General features: G+C 42.5%; 1 protein-coding gene across 5 annotated transcripts in view; it reads right to left on the bottom strand.

The window, feature by feature from the left end:
• Positions 1–1,235: 1,235 nt before the first annotated feature.
• The window catches only part of CHN1 (chimerin 1), a 204,742-nt gene continuing 189,781 nt past the window's right edge, over positions 1,236–16,196 (bottom strand). For all 5 annotated transcript variants that reach the window (XM_032855932.1, XM_032855934.1, XM_032855936.1 and 2 more), the window contains 5 exons: positions 14,249–14,422; positions 13,422–13,499; positions 10,388–10,525; positions 3,301–3,406; positions 1,236–2,022 (listed from right to left, as the gene is read on the bottom strand). In XM_032855932.1, coding sequence (XP_032711823.1) covers positions 1,851–2,022; positions 3,301–3,406; positions 10,388–10,525; positions 13,422–13,499; positions 14,249–14,422 — 668 coding nt within the window. In that variant the 3' untranslated portion in view covers positions 1,236–1,850. The remainder of the gene's footprint in view (positions 2,023–3,300; positions 3,407–10,387; positions 10,526–13,421; positions 13,500–14,248; positions 14,423–16,196) is intronic.

Genomic DNA, 16,196 nt, shown 5'->3' on the forward strand with positions numbered 1-16,196 from the left:
CATTAGCCATGACACAATGTAGCCTTACCTGATCCGGGACAGACTTATGTGATCAGATTTCTCTGACAAATGTATTTCATGAGTCAAGAGCATAGATTTACGTGTATAGTGCCTTTTAGTGGCCTCCATTTTAAAGAAGTTTCTGTGTTATACAAAACAAATCTCTGTAGCCTCTTAATCCACGCTTCCCATGTTTAGCGCCTTGACATTTTCCGTGGGAGACCGTGGTTGAGAAGGCCATGGTGAGGGACTAACTCTTGAACAAACGTACTTTTCTGAACACATACATTAGTAGTTCTACTATCAACCTCCTACTAAAGCCTAGGGGCAAAAATAGGAAAAAATCCTCGTTTCTGTCAGTTACCATTATCTTTGAGATAGTCTTCATGGTATCAAGGACTGAAGTGGTGAAAACACAAAAATGTGCATTGCGTTATTATTATTATTATAATTATACTTTTTAAAAAAAGATTTTATTTATTTATTTGACAGAGATCACAAGTAGGCAGAGAGGCAGGCAGAGAGAGAGAGAGGAGAAAGCAGGCTCCCCACTGAGCAGAGAGCCCGATGTTGGGCTCAATCCCAGGACCCTGGGACCATGACCTGAGCTGAAGGCAGAGGCTTTAACCCACTGAGCCACCCAGGCGCCCCTATTATAATACATTTTAAAGCAGGATACAACTTGAGTTCTAGAAGGATGCTCATTTGACAAACCCTGGAGAGCCCTTATGCAAAGGCACATGGGGTAGTTAGTGACAGCATCAGGCCCACCGCAGGCGTCCTGGGATCTGGAAGTACGTGCACGGACTCCTCTCCAGCAGCCTGAGCAGCCCCACCACAGGCGAACGCCAGCATTTCTGACAAATCAAACTTTGAAGAAACTCTTTTCAGTTTTTCTTCTGAAGGCTCAAAAAGGAACAACGGCCGGCCCCCCCACCCCTCACCCAAAGTTGAGAAAATAGTCTAGCTTTCTGCCAAAGTGTGCCAGAAGAAAAATCCAACGAATGGATATTTTAATTAAGCAGCTTTAAATTACTTTAGGAACTCAACACAAAACTTTACTCAGTATTAAATAAATAGCCAAATGCATTTTCCCAAATATTTTCAATCATGGGGGAAAAAAGTAAGCTATCAATATTTTTGATTTCTAAAAGCCAAATTTAATAAATTAATAAATGCATGCCAGACAAAAACACAAAATTGCAACGGGAACCCAATAATAACATAACAGAAAATGTTCCGCATTGTACTTTTTTATTGGTGGATAATTTACTAAAGTAACAAATCTGAAAACACAGTTTGCTTTTGCTGGAAAGAAAAGACTATGTTAGCGAAGAACTAAGAGAAACCAGAAATGAAGCATCTGAGAAAAGTCGGCGTATGTTCTAGTCTATGGCAACGCAGCAGCCGGGGGGGCTGGTTCATCCATTCGTGTGCGCGTTTACAGAAGCGTCAGAAACCAATGACATAGAACCCAAAAGCGAAGTCACGACAGATCGACTCTGCGAAACATGCTGAATTACAACCACAGACTACCCGGGACGGAGAGGCGGTGCAGGCTTGTTGTCTCCTTTGTGTGGGGTTCCCTTGCCAGAGAGGGGCTAATCATGCAATAGCTTGAGTTTCTCTTAACATGATAAACACCCAGGGGCACTAGAACTGGAGTGCGTGTTCACTGTTTTACAAGGACGGCGGAGCGGTGCTACGGAAACAATGGAAAGTTCCTTCATTTTAACCTGGCAATCTGCCCGAACTTCTAACCAAGAAATGATGCAGCTATAAGAGCCAATTAAATTACTATAAAACATTCCTTCATCTGTAAAACATTTTTTTCCCCTGCGAACTAACGTTTAAAATAAAATGTCTTCATTTTTGATAAGCAGTTCCACCACCAGTCTCTGGTATCGGATATCGTTCAGGGCGGCCATGGCGTCCAGCTCTGGAGATCTCATCAGGGTCGGGCCGAACACAATGCCAAGGTTCTCGGCGTTCATAAGGTTCTCCTTCTCGTGGAGGGTCACTCTGGAAAACAGAAGCACAGCGGTGTGGCTTCGCGTAAGCGCCAGCATTCTGCATGGTGCTTGAGCGCTACAACAAAAACCAGGCTCACAGTCAAGGCTCCCGCCCACTTACCAGCTCTCCGGCTACGCTCCTTCTATGTACCCCTCTTCACCTCAAAGTAAATCATATCAATAAATTAAATTTCTGGTATCACCGAAGATCCTGGCCAAGCTCACTGCTGGAGTGTGTGGGGTGTTTGCCTGTAGTGGACGGGGGGCTGGGTCGTCTCCATTATTCCATCAGCCCTCCCTCCACTTGGCTGCCTGGTTCCCATGATTTTTACAGAGTATCTGCGGAGGGGGGTGGTGGAGGCACAGACTGGGCTGCCGTCAGGGAGACTGAGGGAGGCTGAGGGTCCGTGTTCGCTCTCCTGCTAGCTAGCAAAGGCCCAGACAAGGGCTGGAGAGCCATTCCTTTGCGTTAGTGCTACGGACTTAATTGCATCCATATATGAAGCAAACTTGAATTTGCAAGTGAATTTGTAAGCATATTAAACACAAGTTTTAGCTCCTACTGCTTTTAAGGAGGGAAACCGTGTAAATGTTAAATGCGCCACCAGTTAAATATTCATTTCTGGGTAGCTCTTGCCGAGAGGCATACAAAATAGATGTCAAGTTCTTTTTTGTTTCTAATTGGCTTTATATTTTGAAATCCTAAAACCACTAAAACTCGATCCCATAATTTAAAACCATTTGCTTCAACTGGTAGAGAGTGAGAGAGACCGAGCAGGTAAACGAAGTTACACCACCATCAATCTACTTAAGACATTAAACCAGAAGTAGCCAGAATATTTTATTTTCTATTCCTCCCTCTACCTCTTATTTTACTCCATTTTTATAGCAGTTTTCAGTGTGGGAGACATTACGGCAATAATCTAAAATCCTGTCACCCAGGGTGAAGTGCCCATTTTGGAGCAAGAAGTAAGAAAAGCGAGCCTTCTGGAGAGTTGCTTTGCTCTTTCTTAGGCTAATGCTCCTGCCCGGACAGCTACCGCCTTTCCTCTTTCCGCCAGAACCGGACCCGGGCGCTCTCACATATCTGCACCCACAGACCCGAATGGCCAACGCGGCCACATCCAGCCTGTGCCCGGCACTGGCGCGCACTGTTTAGCCTTCCTTCTCCGCTTGCGCGTGTCTGTAGTTACTCCCTCCGTGATCTGTCCTTTCTTACACCTTTGGTCTCATCTCATTCTTAACACTGGGCCGCAGCACAAGGCGCAACCTCCGGCCTGTGACTTGCCTCTTGAGATGCGCCATGAGGTAGCGCAGGGTCTCGCAGTGGGCGGGGGGCAGCAGCCTCAGGGCCTCGTGCAGTGCTTCTAACTGCTCGTCCGGATCCATAATTTCTAAAACAGAAAGTCGAACACCAAGGAGAAGAAATTTAACACCTTGTATAAATGCTTCACTGAATTCTGTTCTTGCAGTGATCACCTAGGGCTGGTCCAAAATGCTTTCTTGCAGATCCTTGCCAACCCCCACCCCCAAGCTATGGAAAGTATTTTAAGGTCCAAGTCTCCAGTTTCTGCGAGGCTTGGTTTTGGCGCGGTGATACCATTTACTCAGACTTTGGGGGACAGCCCCCACTTGCTTCACTGAGCGCCCGAGAGGCTGGTCACTGGGGACCTTGGACGCTGGGTAGATCGGCTGTCACCCCAAAGAGTTCAGACACATGTATGCACAGAGTAAAAACTGAGACATTCAAATGAGATCATCTTACAACATTACAGACATACTGAAGGGAGGTTGATTCCTTCCAGTTCTTCTGAACATCCCAGTTCTGCCACGGTAACCCCTGTCAGAGGCTTCGTTGATATTCATGTTATTTTCTTTGTAAACCACGAGAGGTATCATCCAGTATTTACTTCCTTGGTTTTTTTTTTTTTTTTAAAGATTTTATTTATTATTTATTTGACAGAGATCACAAGTAGGCAGAGGCAGGCAGAGAGAGAAGAGGAAGCAGGCTCCCTGCTAAGCAGAGAGCCCGATGTGGGGCTCGATCCCAGGATCCTGGGATCATGACCTGAGCCGAAGGCAGAGGCTTAACCCACTGAGCCACCCAGGCGCCCCTACTTCCTTGGTTTTAATTTACTTTTTGTTATATAAAAAAGTCAAACCTATCCTCAGAGCACAAAGATATTCTACTACGTAGGACAACCGGAGAATGTAATGAGCCAGTGAAGGCAATTCTAAACGCTGGGAGTGAGAGCAGGGCCCCTGAAATAAATGCGGCTCTTTCAAAGGTAGAAACTTCAAAGGGAACCATCTTCATTTGGACATTTTCGTTCTGTGTTGGCCAAAACCCCAGCATGTTCCTTTGAGGTCACAGATCGCATTTTGTTCATCAGTTATTTCCATAATCAGAAGCAGCAGACATCTGTGGAATGCCGTGCTCTCAGAGCACCCTAGCACATTCCTGCTTCTCCTCAGATGTCAGGAAGATAGGGAGCCTTTGAATGTCGGGGCACAGGGCAGGTGCAAGGGGACCTCAAAGTGCTGAGTCTTAATCAGGAGAGCAGCCTTGAAATACTAGAAGGCCATAGCTGACCACAATGTATCATTCAAGACACAAGACTAAGAATCCTGGTTTTCTAATGTCTAAGACAAACCGACTCCATGGCCACGCATCAGAGTCAGGGTAAAGCTGACATAAAAATGAATGTGAGCTTTTCTAGCATTGGCAGTGCAGATCTGATAAATGTCAGAATAGGAAGAGTGAAGCTTTTTAATTCAAAGAAACTTTAGGGGGGGCCCGGGTGGCTAAGTTGGTTAAGCGTCTGCCTTCGGCTCAGGTATTGGGATCCAGCCCAGCATCGGGCTCTCTGCTCAGCAGGGAGCCTGCTTCTCCCTCTCCTTCCTGCTCATGCTCTCTCTCACTATCTCTGTATCTCTGTAAAGAAAAAAGAAACTTTAGTCATTAGGATTTCTGTCCAAAGCTTACTCAGGGTTCCTGGTTCATTTCTCAGTGATACAGGATGTATTTTTTGCCATGATAACTGATACATGGTCTTTGAAACTAAGGGGTCTTTAAAGAATGTCAGTTCATAACAGCAGTACTATTTCGGATACTGAAATTTAATCATTTAATTTCTAGAATTAAGAAAACTCCATTTACTATAGAAAACTATTACTTAGTCTTATAATTTTTACCATGGGACTAATTAATTTGAAACTATATTGTTTTGGAAATTGAAAAAAAGAGTAACATAGTTTCCTTTTAATTTTCATATTTAATCTTTGCAGAGAGAATCTGGAGATGGTGTGAAATTAGGGATGGTGTTGGTGGGCTAGCAAGTAAAATTCCCTGCTCACAGAGAGCTGCTTCTCTCTCTCGGAGGGTGACTGACAATCCACGGTGAACATGGACCTTCCAGTCTGTACTATATTAGAATGAGGCCAGTGCTTCGGAAAAGAACAGCAGGGTAAGAAACACTGCAAGTGCGAGGGGGTATAATTTTAAATGGGGTGGTTGTCATAGACTTCAGTGAGAAAGCAGGTCTTGAGCGAAGACTCTGAGGGCGTGGGGGGATGACCCACATGGAGATCTAGGGGAAGGGCTTCCAGGCAAAGGAGCAGCCGTTTAAGCATGCTGAAGGGTGAGTAGGCCTGTGATGTCTGAGGACACATGAGAAGCCAGGGTGGCTGTGCTGGAGTGAGCAAGAGGAGGATGGAAGGAGGTCAAAAAGGAAACACAACACTGTTGTCTCAGGTGCTATAGGCTATTCCAGGGACTGTAGGCTATTCTAGAGAGAAATGGGAAGGTGCTGAAAAAGGACATGATGTGACAGATAGATGTTGCTCACAGTATCTCCCCTCTGTCTCCCATGTGGGAGACAGACTATGGAAAGGCCAAAGTAGAAACAGACTATTCTAGTAACTATTACAAAAATCCAGGTGAGGAGGGCGCCTGGACAGTGCAGTTGGTTAAGCATCTGACTCTTGGTTTCAGTTCAGGTCATGATCTCAGGGTCGTGGGATTGAGCCCCACAACGGGTTCCGTGCTCAGCGGGAAGTCTGCTTAAGATTCTCTCCTTCTCCCTCTGCCCCTCCCTCCAGGCTAGTATATGCTCTTTTGCTCTCTCTCAAATACATAAATCTTAAAAAACAAAAAACAAAACAAAACAAAACAAAACAGGTGAGGAATGACTCTAGCTTAGACCAGATGGTGGCAGTGATGGTGATGAGAAGTTGCTGGATTCTGGGTATATTTTAAAGGTAGAGTCCATGGGATTTCCTGATAAGGGATGTATGAGAAGGAGAAGAATCAAGAATGAGCTAAGTTTTGGCCATAGGTGACTGGGAGATGGAGCCTCCATAAAGGTTATGGGTGGAAGAGGTTTCGTGGGAAAGACCAGGGTTCTACTCAAGATGTCTATCAGACCTCCAAATGATCTCGCTGATGCTGGTGAATCTGGAGCTCAGGGTGAGGTCAGACTGGAGAGAGCAATTTGGGGGCATATGATAAACTACATTTGAATATTCTGACATCAAATTGACAGAGACTCTTCCCTGGAATTAATTTTTCTCTATTTTTTTTCCTACTTAAAGGACTAGTAACCATATTCTTTTTAGAGAACAGAAATCTTCTGTCCTAAGATGACCATGGCATAATTTAAGCAAAGACAAAATGGAATGTATTTAGGGATGAACAACCACCATCAGTTGTTTTGAGTATGTGAAAGGCTTGTATGCAGAAGAGGGGGATGTTAGGACCATTGCCAATGGGAGGGAGTTGAAGGCAGGTGGCTCTCTGCTGTGTACAATAGGGCCTTCTGACCGTTAAGTCTGTCCACTGGCAGCTGTCTGCTGAGAGAAGCGGCGATCTTGCAATTACTGGGTATTTAAAAAAGAATGTGTCATAGAAGGAAGTCTTGTTAACATGACCCTTTAGAAGATCTAAGAACTCTAAGAATCTGTGGTTCTCAATATAAAATTATGCTTACACATTCAACAAGTATTTATTGAGCACCTATTATGTAAGTGAGGGACTCTTGCAGGGGCTGTGGGAAAATAAACATGAGCAAGAGAACTCCTGCTTGTAAAGGGGTCAGTCTAACAAGGAAGGCAAGACATGAAGGCAACTTTTCAGCGTGAAGGAAGGAGGCCATAACAGAGGTCCAAGCGAAGTATGACAGGGAGACGGAGGAGAAAGATGGTTCGGGGGCTGAGCGGAACAGAGGAGAGAAAGAGATTGCATCTGAGGGAGGTCTGGAAGGATGTGGAAATGTGAACATGGGGGCAGGAAATAAGCACCTGAACATGTATCAACATCTAGTTAAAAGTATGTATTTTAAGTAAGTAAGTAAGTAAGTAAGTATTTTTAAGGTATGTGCTGCCAACTCAAAGAGAGAAATAGAAATTCAAATAGAAGAAAAAAGACTTAGTCAAGGTTAAGGGGTGACTCAGTAGCAGAGTTGAGGGAAAAACTTGCAAGTTCCCATCCCAGGCTTCAGGACACTCTAAGTTGTTTGGGTTGAAGAACTCTGGGTTTTATTTCTGAGTTTATCTGACTCAAGGATTACACACTGAATCACATTTTCTAAGATCATCTGGGAGCACAGCTCTTAGAGTCCTTGGCCAGAGAAAGATTTCCACATTCAGTCTTGGCAGCACCGTTGTCGTTGTGGTCAGAAGCGCCCGAGTGCGGGCTTACAGAGCATGCCTTCGAGAGGCACCTGTCTTCCAGGCCTTTGCACCTGGTGTGGGGGGGGGGGGCAACAATTTCTTCCCTGGAGGGGAAGGGGAGGCAGTGAGGAAAAAGGTAGTCTGAGACTTCCAGGTGGTTCCAGGGCACTTGCCAAGGGATCTCGAAGACCTTTAAGCCCTTCGATGAGATGCCCTGGCCTCCACCACCTGTGTGTCCCTCTTCATTTCCTGTAGCCACTCCCCTCCAGCTCCCAAGCTGTGCATGTCCCCGGGAGGCTGCCGCAGCAGAGCTCAGATGGCTTTGGCAGGAGAAAGCTTTGGCAAGAAATGCTAATAAATGCCAGAGAAACCCGAGCCTTCAAGAAGAGCCCCCTCCCCCGTTTCCTAGGGGCTGAGTGAGAAAAAAGGTTCAAGAGACCGTGCATCACGAAGGGTCGGCCAGCCCTGACCCTCTTTGGGAGGACTTCCTGCCCTTCGGTCTTCCTCCCGTGGGTAAGTCTTCTGCTGCTCCAGGGAGCCAAGCAGTGGGCTGAGTGGAGAGAGATGGGTTGGGACATTAGACACATGTGAGTCAGAATGCCAGGGCTTCTGCTCCACCAATAGGACCTCGGACAATTTACTTACACCCTATAACATCTCCTTCCTAAAATGCTATCTTGGTGGAGCGCCCGGTTGCCTCGGTTGGAAGGGCATGCAACTCTCGATCTCAGGGTCATGAGTTTGAGCCCCATGTTGGGTGTAGAGATTACTAAACTAAACTAAAACTAAACTAAAATGAAAAAAAAGAAAAGAAAAAAACAACTAAAATGAAATTGTGGCTGTAAAGTGCCTAACATGATTTCTGGTACCTAGTATATGCTGTACAAATCTTAGCTTCTCTTGTCTCCCTTCTGTGCCTGTAAAGATAAGAGAAAGGCTGCATCTATGTGTCCAAAGATGAAAGCGATGCCACTGCTAGAAGAGACGCAGACAAGGACACTATATTCCATAGACAATCAGATCAACAGCAAACACATACAATAAACACTGATATCGTATTTAAGTATTAAGCCATGGTTTTGGTGTCAGGGAAATAACACCTCAAAATAGCTGAACTTATGAGAAGGAATCTACCTTGATTTAGGACGTTTTTATCCTGTGAGAGGCTCTGAAGAGCTCTCTGAGGCACAGTGGGGGATTCACTGATGGGAGACGGGAGGCCTGTTCCAGATACAAACCCTGAACCCTGACAGATTGTTTAGAAGGTTAACCGAGGCAGCTGAGGTGGGCGTGGGAGGATGAAGGTGAAACACTGGGAGTGTGGGAGGCAAAGTCCTTGAACCCCATTAAGGAAGGCCTGGATTTTTCTTCTGCTTCAATGAGGTGGTTGTGTCGAGTTCAGAACCTGGGTCTGAAGAACTGCTTTGTCCCCTGCTAATGGGGTGCCCTTGGCTTTGGCGCAGAAGCCAACTTTCAGTTTTACCTCAAAGTGACACTGGGGACAGGAACACTGTCCCCTTGGGCCCTCAGTGTTGTCCTGGGGATCAGGGCAGACCGTGGACTGAGTAGCCCTTCATGATAGAAGTGTCAAGCACTGCCCCTGTTCATGGCCATGAGGCTTCTCTGGGCCGGAAACGTCTGGGCCACAAAACAGGAACCCAGAAGCTCCCGCAGACAATTTTCATGATCAGCACCAAATCCATCCCAAAATAAGAGGAGTTAAATTCCCATGGAAGAGACCTAGAGGCTTTAGGGCTCCTAACATGGACATTTGTACAAATCAGTGTAATTCTTCCTGGCTGTTCTCTACACAAGAGCTGGGCTGACCCGCAAGAAATCAGGGCTCCAGGGAACTAACCACAGAAATTCTCAACAAAAGCACTGAAGGGGAAACTAAAAATGAGAACAAAGCAAGTCTGTACTTCACGAAATTTCCAAGTCAAAAAGCAAATCAGTGTTACTAAGAAAGTGATGTTATTATTTAAAGATCAAGACAACATATGGTTTTTAAGAGAGAAAAGAAAATGACAGAAATAGCTTATCTTTTCTAAAAAATGGCAATGCCAACACTTAAAATCTGTTAAAAATTCCCTTCTTTAAAAAAATGTACTGTGAATTACAGGTATGAGTTTTGCACCATAAATACAATTTGGCATATGAGGCTTTGCTTTTTCTCATTTGCATCTCAACTAGAACTTAAAAAAAAAACACTTCTTGATCTAAAACCGTGTTCCTTAAAGTATGATCTACGGACTGGTGCCAGTTCACAAACTGTCTGTTAATGGTCTGTCACAGAATAAGGACAGAAATTGAAAGTAAGAATTTAGAAACTTTTATGGGATCTGATCGAGCAACTTTTACGTCTGTCTGAATCTAGTAACAAAATAGTTTGGTCCTGTTTTTTAATTTTATTTTTCTAGTTACTCATTTTTACTTTGTGGAAGTGTTGGTCCTTATCTAAGGAATACTGGGTTAAGCCTTACTTTGGAAAATGAGGGTTAGCCCATTACAAAGAAGCTTCTGACGGCAGAAATCATAAATAACCGATGTTAGAAGATCAAAATTCTTGTGAGTATATTAGCCGTGGAGAAAGGCGAGGGGGAAATACTTAGTACGCATTCAAGAAACTCAGGAAAAACCAGAGAAATGATTACCAGGAGGAGGCAGTCTGTGGGGTCATTTGGAATGTCTGGCTTCATACTTACTGGCGGACTCGATAAACTTCGGGTAGGCGTCGTACGTGATTAGTGGGATTGGGAGATCCCTGAAGTAAAGTTTCAGCGCGCCAGTGATGATGTTGATGTCTTCATACATGTTCACAGAAATATCTGCCTTCTCCCCATCTTGGAAGGAGGTTAAAAAAATAAGAGTAAGTGTCTGAATGCAGAGCACTGTTTTCATAACGTGTTTTTTTGTACAGTCTTTAGAGATTGGCAATGCGTCAGTTTTTAGTATCAAATTCTGTGTGCTGATGTATATAAATGGTCAATTTTCTGTGGAAAGCAAAATCATTTTTTTTTAAATTTTCTATTCTGAAGTTACTTATTTTTCCAGGCTTAATGAGGGGGGAGTATAAGAGGACAGAGGTCAACAGCAATATTTGTAAATTCCAGGAGTACTTGAGAATTCCTAGGGGAATGAGTGGGATTACTTTCTCTTTCTTTTTTAAATAAACCTAGAGAATGTGAAAAATAACAAGAAAGTCACTCCTAGCTTACAAAACGCCACCTCTGACTCACCCCAGGCTCTGACACATGACCATGACGTTGGGATGCTATCTAAGCCCTAGAGGTAGGCAGATAGTGAGAAGCACAAGAGTAAAGTGAAACAAAACTTTAGAGTGTTGAAATAACAAGAAAAAAAGTTATACAATAGAGGAGTATTTCAGAGGACCTGGGCCTTAAGACTCTCGACGGAAGCTGGCCTTCCTTTACTCCCCTGCATTTAGTCACTGGTTAAAATACCTGAATATCTGAAAACAAAAGATTCAATTAGTGCCTACTCTGAGCTGACCTTATCCTAGGTTTCTTTTATTCCGTTTGGCTTACAAATGATTTCTGCTGATTAAAAAGCAGCCTGTTCCCTACCCTGATATTAGAATGGCTAAAATCCAGAACCCTGACAATGACTGCTGGGAGGACAAGGAACCACAGAACTGTACATTGCTGCTGGTGGGAACACAAAAGGGTACAGCCACCTGGGGGTAGGCGGTTTCCTACAAAACTAAACATACTCTCACCATATAATCCAGCGATCACACTCCTGGGTATTTACCCAGAAGAGCTGAAAACTACTTATGTCTACACAAAAATGTGCTCACAAATATTTACAGCCAATCTCATTCATAATTGCCAAAAAACTGGAAGCAATTGAGATGTCCTTCAATAGGCAAATAAACTGATCTATCTAGACAAAGAATGTTATTGAGCAACAGCAAGAAAAGAGCTGTCAAGCCATGAAAAGCAATGGGAGAACTTTAAATGCATACTGCTAAGTAAAGGAAATCGTCGAAAAAGGCTACATACTCTATGATTCCGGCTATATACATTCTGGGAAAGGCTTAACTATGGAGTCAGTAGAAAGAACTGTGGTTGTCAGGGGTGCAGGGGGAGAAGGGGAAGGAAGAACAGGTAAAGCACAGATGATTTTCATGGTAGTGAAAGTTCTATGTGCCACTGTAATGTGGATATATGACATTATGCATTTGTCAAACCCATAGAACTCTGTAACATAAAGAGTGAATTTCGATGTGAGCTACTCACTTTAGTTATTAAGAACGTACCCATGTTGGTTCTCCAATTGTAACAAATGTACTATACTAATGCAAGATGTTAACAATGGGAAACTGGGTTGGGGGGAGCATGAGAGGAGAAGTCATATGGGAAATCTCTGTACTTTCTGTGAAATTTTGTAAGCTAAAGCTACTGTCAACCTAGAACTATAAACCTAACACTACTACTACTTTTTCTTTAAAGAAGCCTCTTTTAAATGCAAAATGCCATGGTGTATCATACATTCACATTCAAGTGTGAATTAGAGCACTGGTATGTGTCTTTCACACTTGGGTTGAAATCACGGGCTGTGGTGGTAAAAACTGGGATAGACCACTTTCTGGGAGGAAAAAGCAATGTAGAATGCTTCCCTGGGGAACCCTGGGCAAGTGGGCAGGCGCTAGAGGCCCAAAGATCTGGAAAAGGAGATGGGAGAGGACAAATGGAAGGTAGAAGAACTGCAAAGGCAAATATCACCTCTATCAACATTTTTACTCAGGAAAAAAGAAAGAAAACTGGTATTCTCTCTTGCCACATAGTTCCTGTTTCCGCCATCTATTAGTTATTTTTCTATGAGAATCCACATGTCAAATATCCTGTCTCATTATGGGTTACACATCCAATTTTTGGTTTGGAAAATAAAATTACCAACCTTATAGTTCAGTTATATGACAAGTTAAATCAAATCGAATTTAGACATGGGTCTGAGAACCCTTCTACCATTCAGGTAATTCTTTCTATAGTAAGATACTGCATTCATTGCATCTTCATCCATTCTCCTTTCACTTCTTACTCCCTAAGCCATAGCACTTTTCAGGGCTTTGACAAGGACAGCCTCAGGGCCTTTGCACAGACTCTTCTCTTGCCAAGGTCTTTACACATTATACAGCCAACCTCTGTTCTTCTCCGGAAAAGCCTCTTCTGATCTCCAGCATCCCCCCTAACCCCAACAAACTAGGTTATATTCCAAAGTTATTAATATTTTCCTTTATGGCATAAATTCAAATAAAATCAGTAACGATTCTGTAGTAGGGGCATCTAAGTCATTAGACTGAGTCTCCACTCAGTCAAATATGGTGATGGGATACATGGACGACAGGTGGTTTGATGGGCCAACTCCAGCCTGGGAAATCTGAGATCTGTAATGACTTAGATTCTCCCAACCACCCTGCCCTATCTCCTCCACGATTTCTGGTAAATTTAACTGTTCTGTGTATATTTTTATGAACAGGGACCAGCCTCGGGTGCTCAGGTACTGATAATAGAGTTACATTTTATACAGTTTCTTCCTCACCTTGAAATGTAACACTTTGATATACTAATAAAAAGTAAAATTATAAGCTTTTAATTTGGAATAATAATCAACGACTTAGACAAGTAATATAAAGAATGACATAAACTGTGCCTTCTTGGCAGGGGGCATTGTTGTCCTAAGTTAATGAACATGCTGAAGAGCTAAAGAACAAACCTCTGTCAAAAGCCATCTTGACATCTTCAATTAAGTCACTAAATCCTGATACTCGATACAGTCCTTCAGAATTAAGACCTGTAAAAATAAAGCAAGGGAGCTAATACGTTTCTTTGGAATTATGCCTTTTCTCCAAATTTTAATTTCTTCCCATACTTCAGGCTGGGGAAGTAATGTGCATGAAAGAATGATTAAATACACTTGTTTAGAAACCTCCTCACATTTTCTCCTAAAATAAAACCACTGCACTCACAGTTTTTAAACTCTGACCTACTGTTACCTGAGTATTTGTAATTTGGCTCACCACTTAGTCTAATTAGATCAAATATGTTGAGTCTTAAGGGAAATAATTCATCACCCCAATTATACCATAATTCTTTACATAACCGAAGATTAAGATAACCATATTAATAGGCCCATACCAGTGTTTCCCAAATGGGAAATAAGAATTGGGATGCAGTGCTGTTTTTGGCTTAGGTTAGTTTTAATAGAGCATCTACACCTTTGCTTCTTGGACCTAGAAAAATGTAAAAAGTGAAAAGCAAATTGCTATCTATATGTCAACTTTTATAGACTAGAAGCATCATCATCCATAAAAATATTTAAGTGTATTTCCTGTAACTAGTTCAATGTACCTTAAAATCAAGCTAGTTCATTAGATGCTACATTAACTCATTGAGGCTTTCAGATCATTGGACATCTGAAATCATTTCCCCCTAAACTTACAGAAGAAGACAACTGGATTATGCAATGAGGCACCCAGAAGGGCATGAGAACTTGCATTCATGGTGCATTACAACTGCTGAACCACACTGGAAACGCCTCACCTCTAGATTCAATTTCCCTGATGCACATGTCCACCACCATTGGTCGCTTGGTGATATGGGCTTTCACGAGTGTTGTAAGGTCACAACTGTACACCTTCTTGACATGTTTCAAGTCTGGCTTACAGTCATTTGGGACCATCTTGGAACACTGCTTATGAACATTCAAACCACAATCTAAAAGAAAAATATAGAAAGGAAAAATTCATCAATGTTTTGAGCAGAGTTTTGAGCGTTCTGGAGTGTTTATTTTAGCAAAAGACAGTCCGTCCAGCTTCAGTGAGGCTTAAAAGGCGACTAGCTTCCAGCAGTTTCTGCAGAGTGTAAAAACATTCTTCCCATCTTTTCTCTTGGAAAATTTTGGTTTTAAGTCAGCAGATGAAAATTCTAGCTCATGCTTCATTTCTTACATGCTGTGTGATCTCAGGAGAAATTCAACCCAGATCAAACAAAATCAGTAAGTGTTTAGATGTCTACAAAATGTAATATTATGCCAAACAGGCAACTTAAAATTGTCCATTTCTTCAAAGTGACATAAAAATTATATTTGATGTGGGAAATAGGATTATACTTTAATATATTTGATATGAAGAGGAATTAGATCTCCAAAAGTAAAAATATCCCCGGGTCTTCTTAAAAATCATGCCACTCATATTCCTATCTCTTCATAAGCCTTGATATATAGATATATAAAACAATAAATTTAGTGGCTAAAAATAGTCATAGTATTATTTACTATCAGCACAGGCTTACTGATGTCAAGCACTAGTCCAAGAGCTTTACATTATTTCCGTTAAGCTCAGAAAACTTTATAAAATAGGTACTATTTTTCTTCTCATTTTATAAATCTGATGAAACCGAGCACATGTTAGTGATTTACCCAAAGTCATGCCCTGAGTTTGCAATGGAACTGAGATTTAAGCCTACAGATGTATCTAGGGTCCACAATTTTAACACCAATACCATTGTGCCTCTCCTGAAGCTTGTCCTTTGCTTTGTAATTTTACTGAGTTGTAACTTTTAAGATGCCAGAACTCAAACATCTTCTAGTTAATGTCAGGAGATACTTCATTTTCAACAAGAAGAGAGCAATGGAATTTTAGAAGGGACAGAGAAGAATTCAAATATTTTGCTCTATTAGAGTGAAGAGTGATAAGCCATCACTGAATAATAACTAAAATAAATGTCATCTTTATGCTTCTAAAAACCTAACCCATAATTTTTTTTTTCATAAGGACATAAGTTTTTCATAAGGACTTGATGTTGACCCCTTGTAAATCTGATTCAGTGATATCCAGGTCTTAATGAAACAATCTGAAAATCCTACAAGGCCACGGCCACTGCCTGTGGTCACTGGGCAAGCTTTAGTTTTGCTTGCTCTTTCAGCAAATGTTGGTGATTATCATTCTAATAATGACTTGGTAAAGCTGCAGTCTAGTTCTATAGGGCGGTAACAATAAACAGAGATGAGGGAAATTTGCCAAAATTTATAAATGGAATCATTCTTTCGTTAAATATGTAGACACTGCCAACTTGCAATGCATAACGTAAGGCCTGTGTGACTCAAAGGGAGGAATTCCACTGTAGCGAGCACCTCCCGTGTGCAAAGACAAGCTAGGTACAGAGGGACACTGGGTCTTTGCATATGTGTGTAAGAGAACAGCACTGGAGAAGGCACGGCCAATGCCAACAATGCCCAATGTTATCCTCATTCAAGAATAGCAGCTGCTTCTTTGAAGACAGAAATGGGCCTCCAGAGCACCGAGCTGGATCTGTATTACCAGAGGACATGGCTCGACAACATTCTGTAATACTTAGACAATGTCGAAGTGATTACATCACCCAGACCCCCAGTTCCTCTTTATATCTCTCTTAGTTACTGGTAAGATTTCTGATTCAATCCTAAGGCAAATCAATGGCAAATGTCCACTTAAAAGACCTTGTTTCCCCT

The sequence above is a fragment of the Lontra canadensis genome, unplaced genomic scaffold, assembly GCF_010015895.1.
Source record: "Lontra canadensis isolate GAN:19392208 unplaced genomic scaffold, GSC_riverotter_1.0 scaffold11, whole genome shotgun sequence".
Classification (NCBI taxonomy): domain Eukaryota; kingdom Metazoa; phylum Chordata; class Mammalia; order Carnivora; family Mustelidae; genus Lontra; species Lontra canadensis.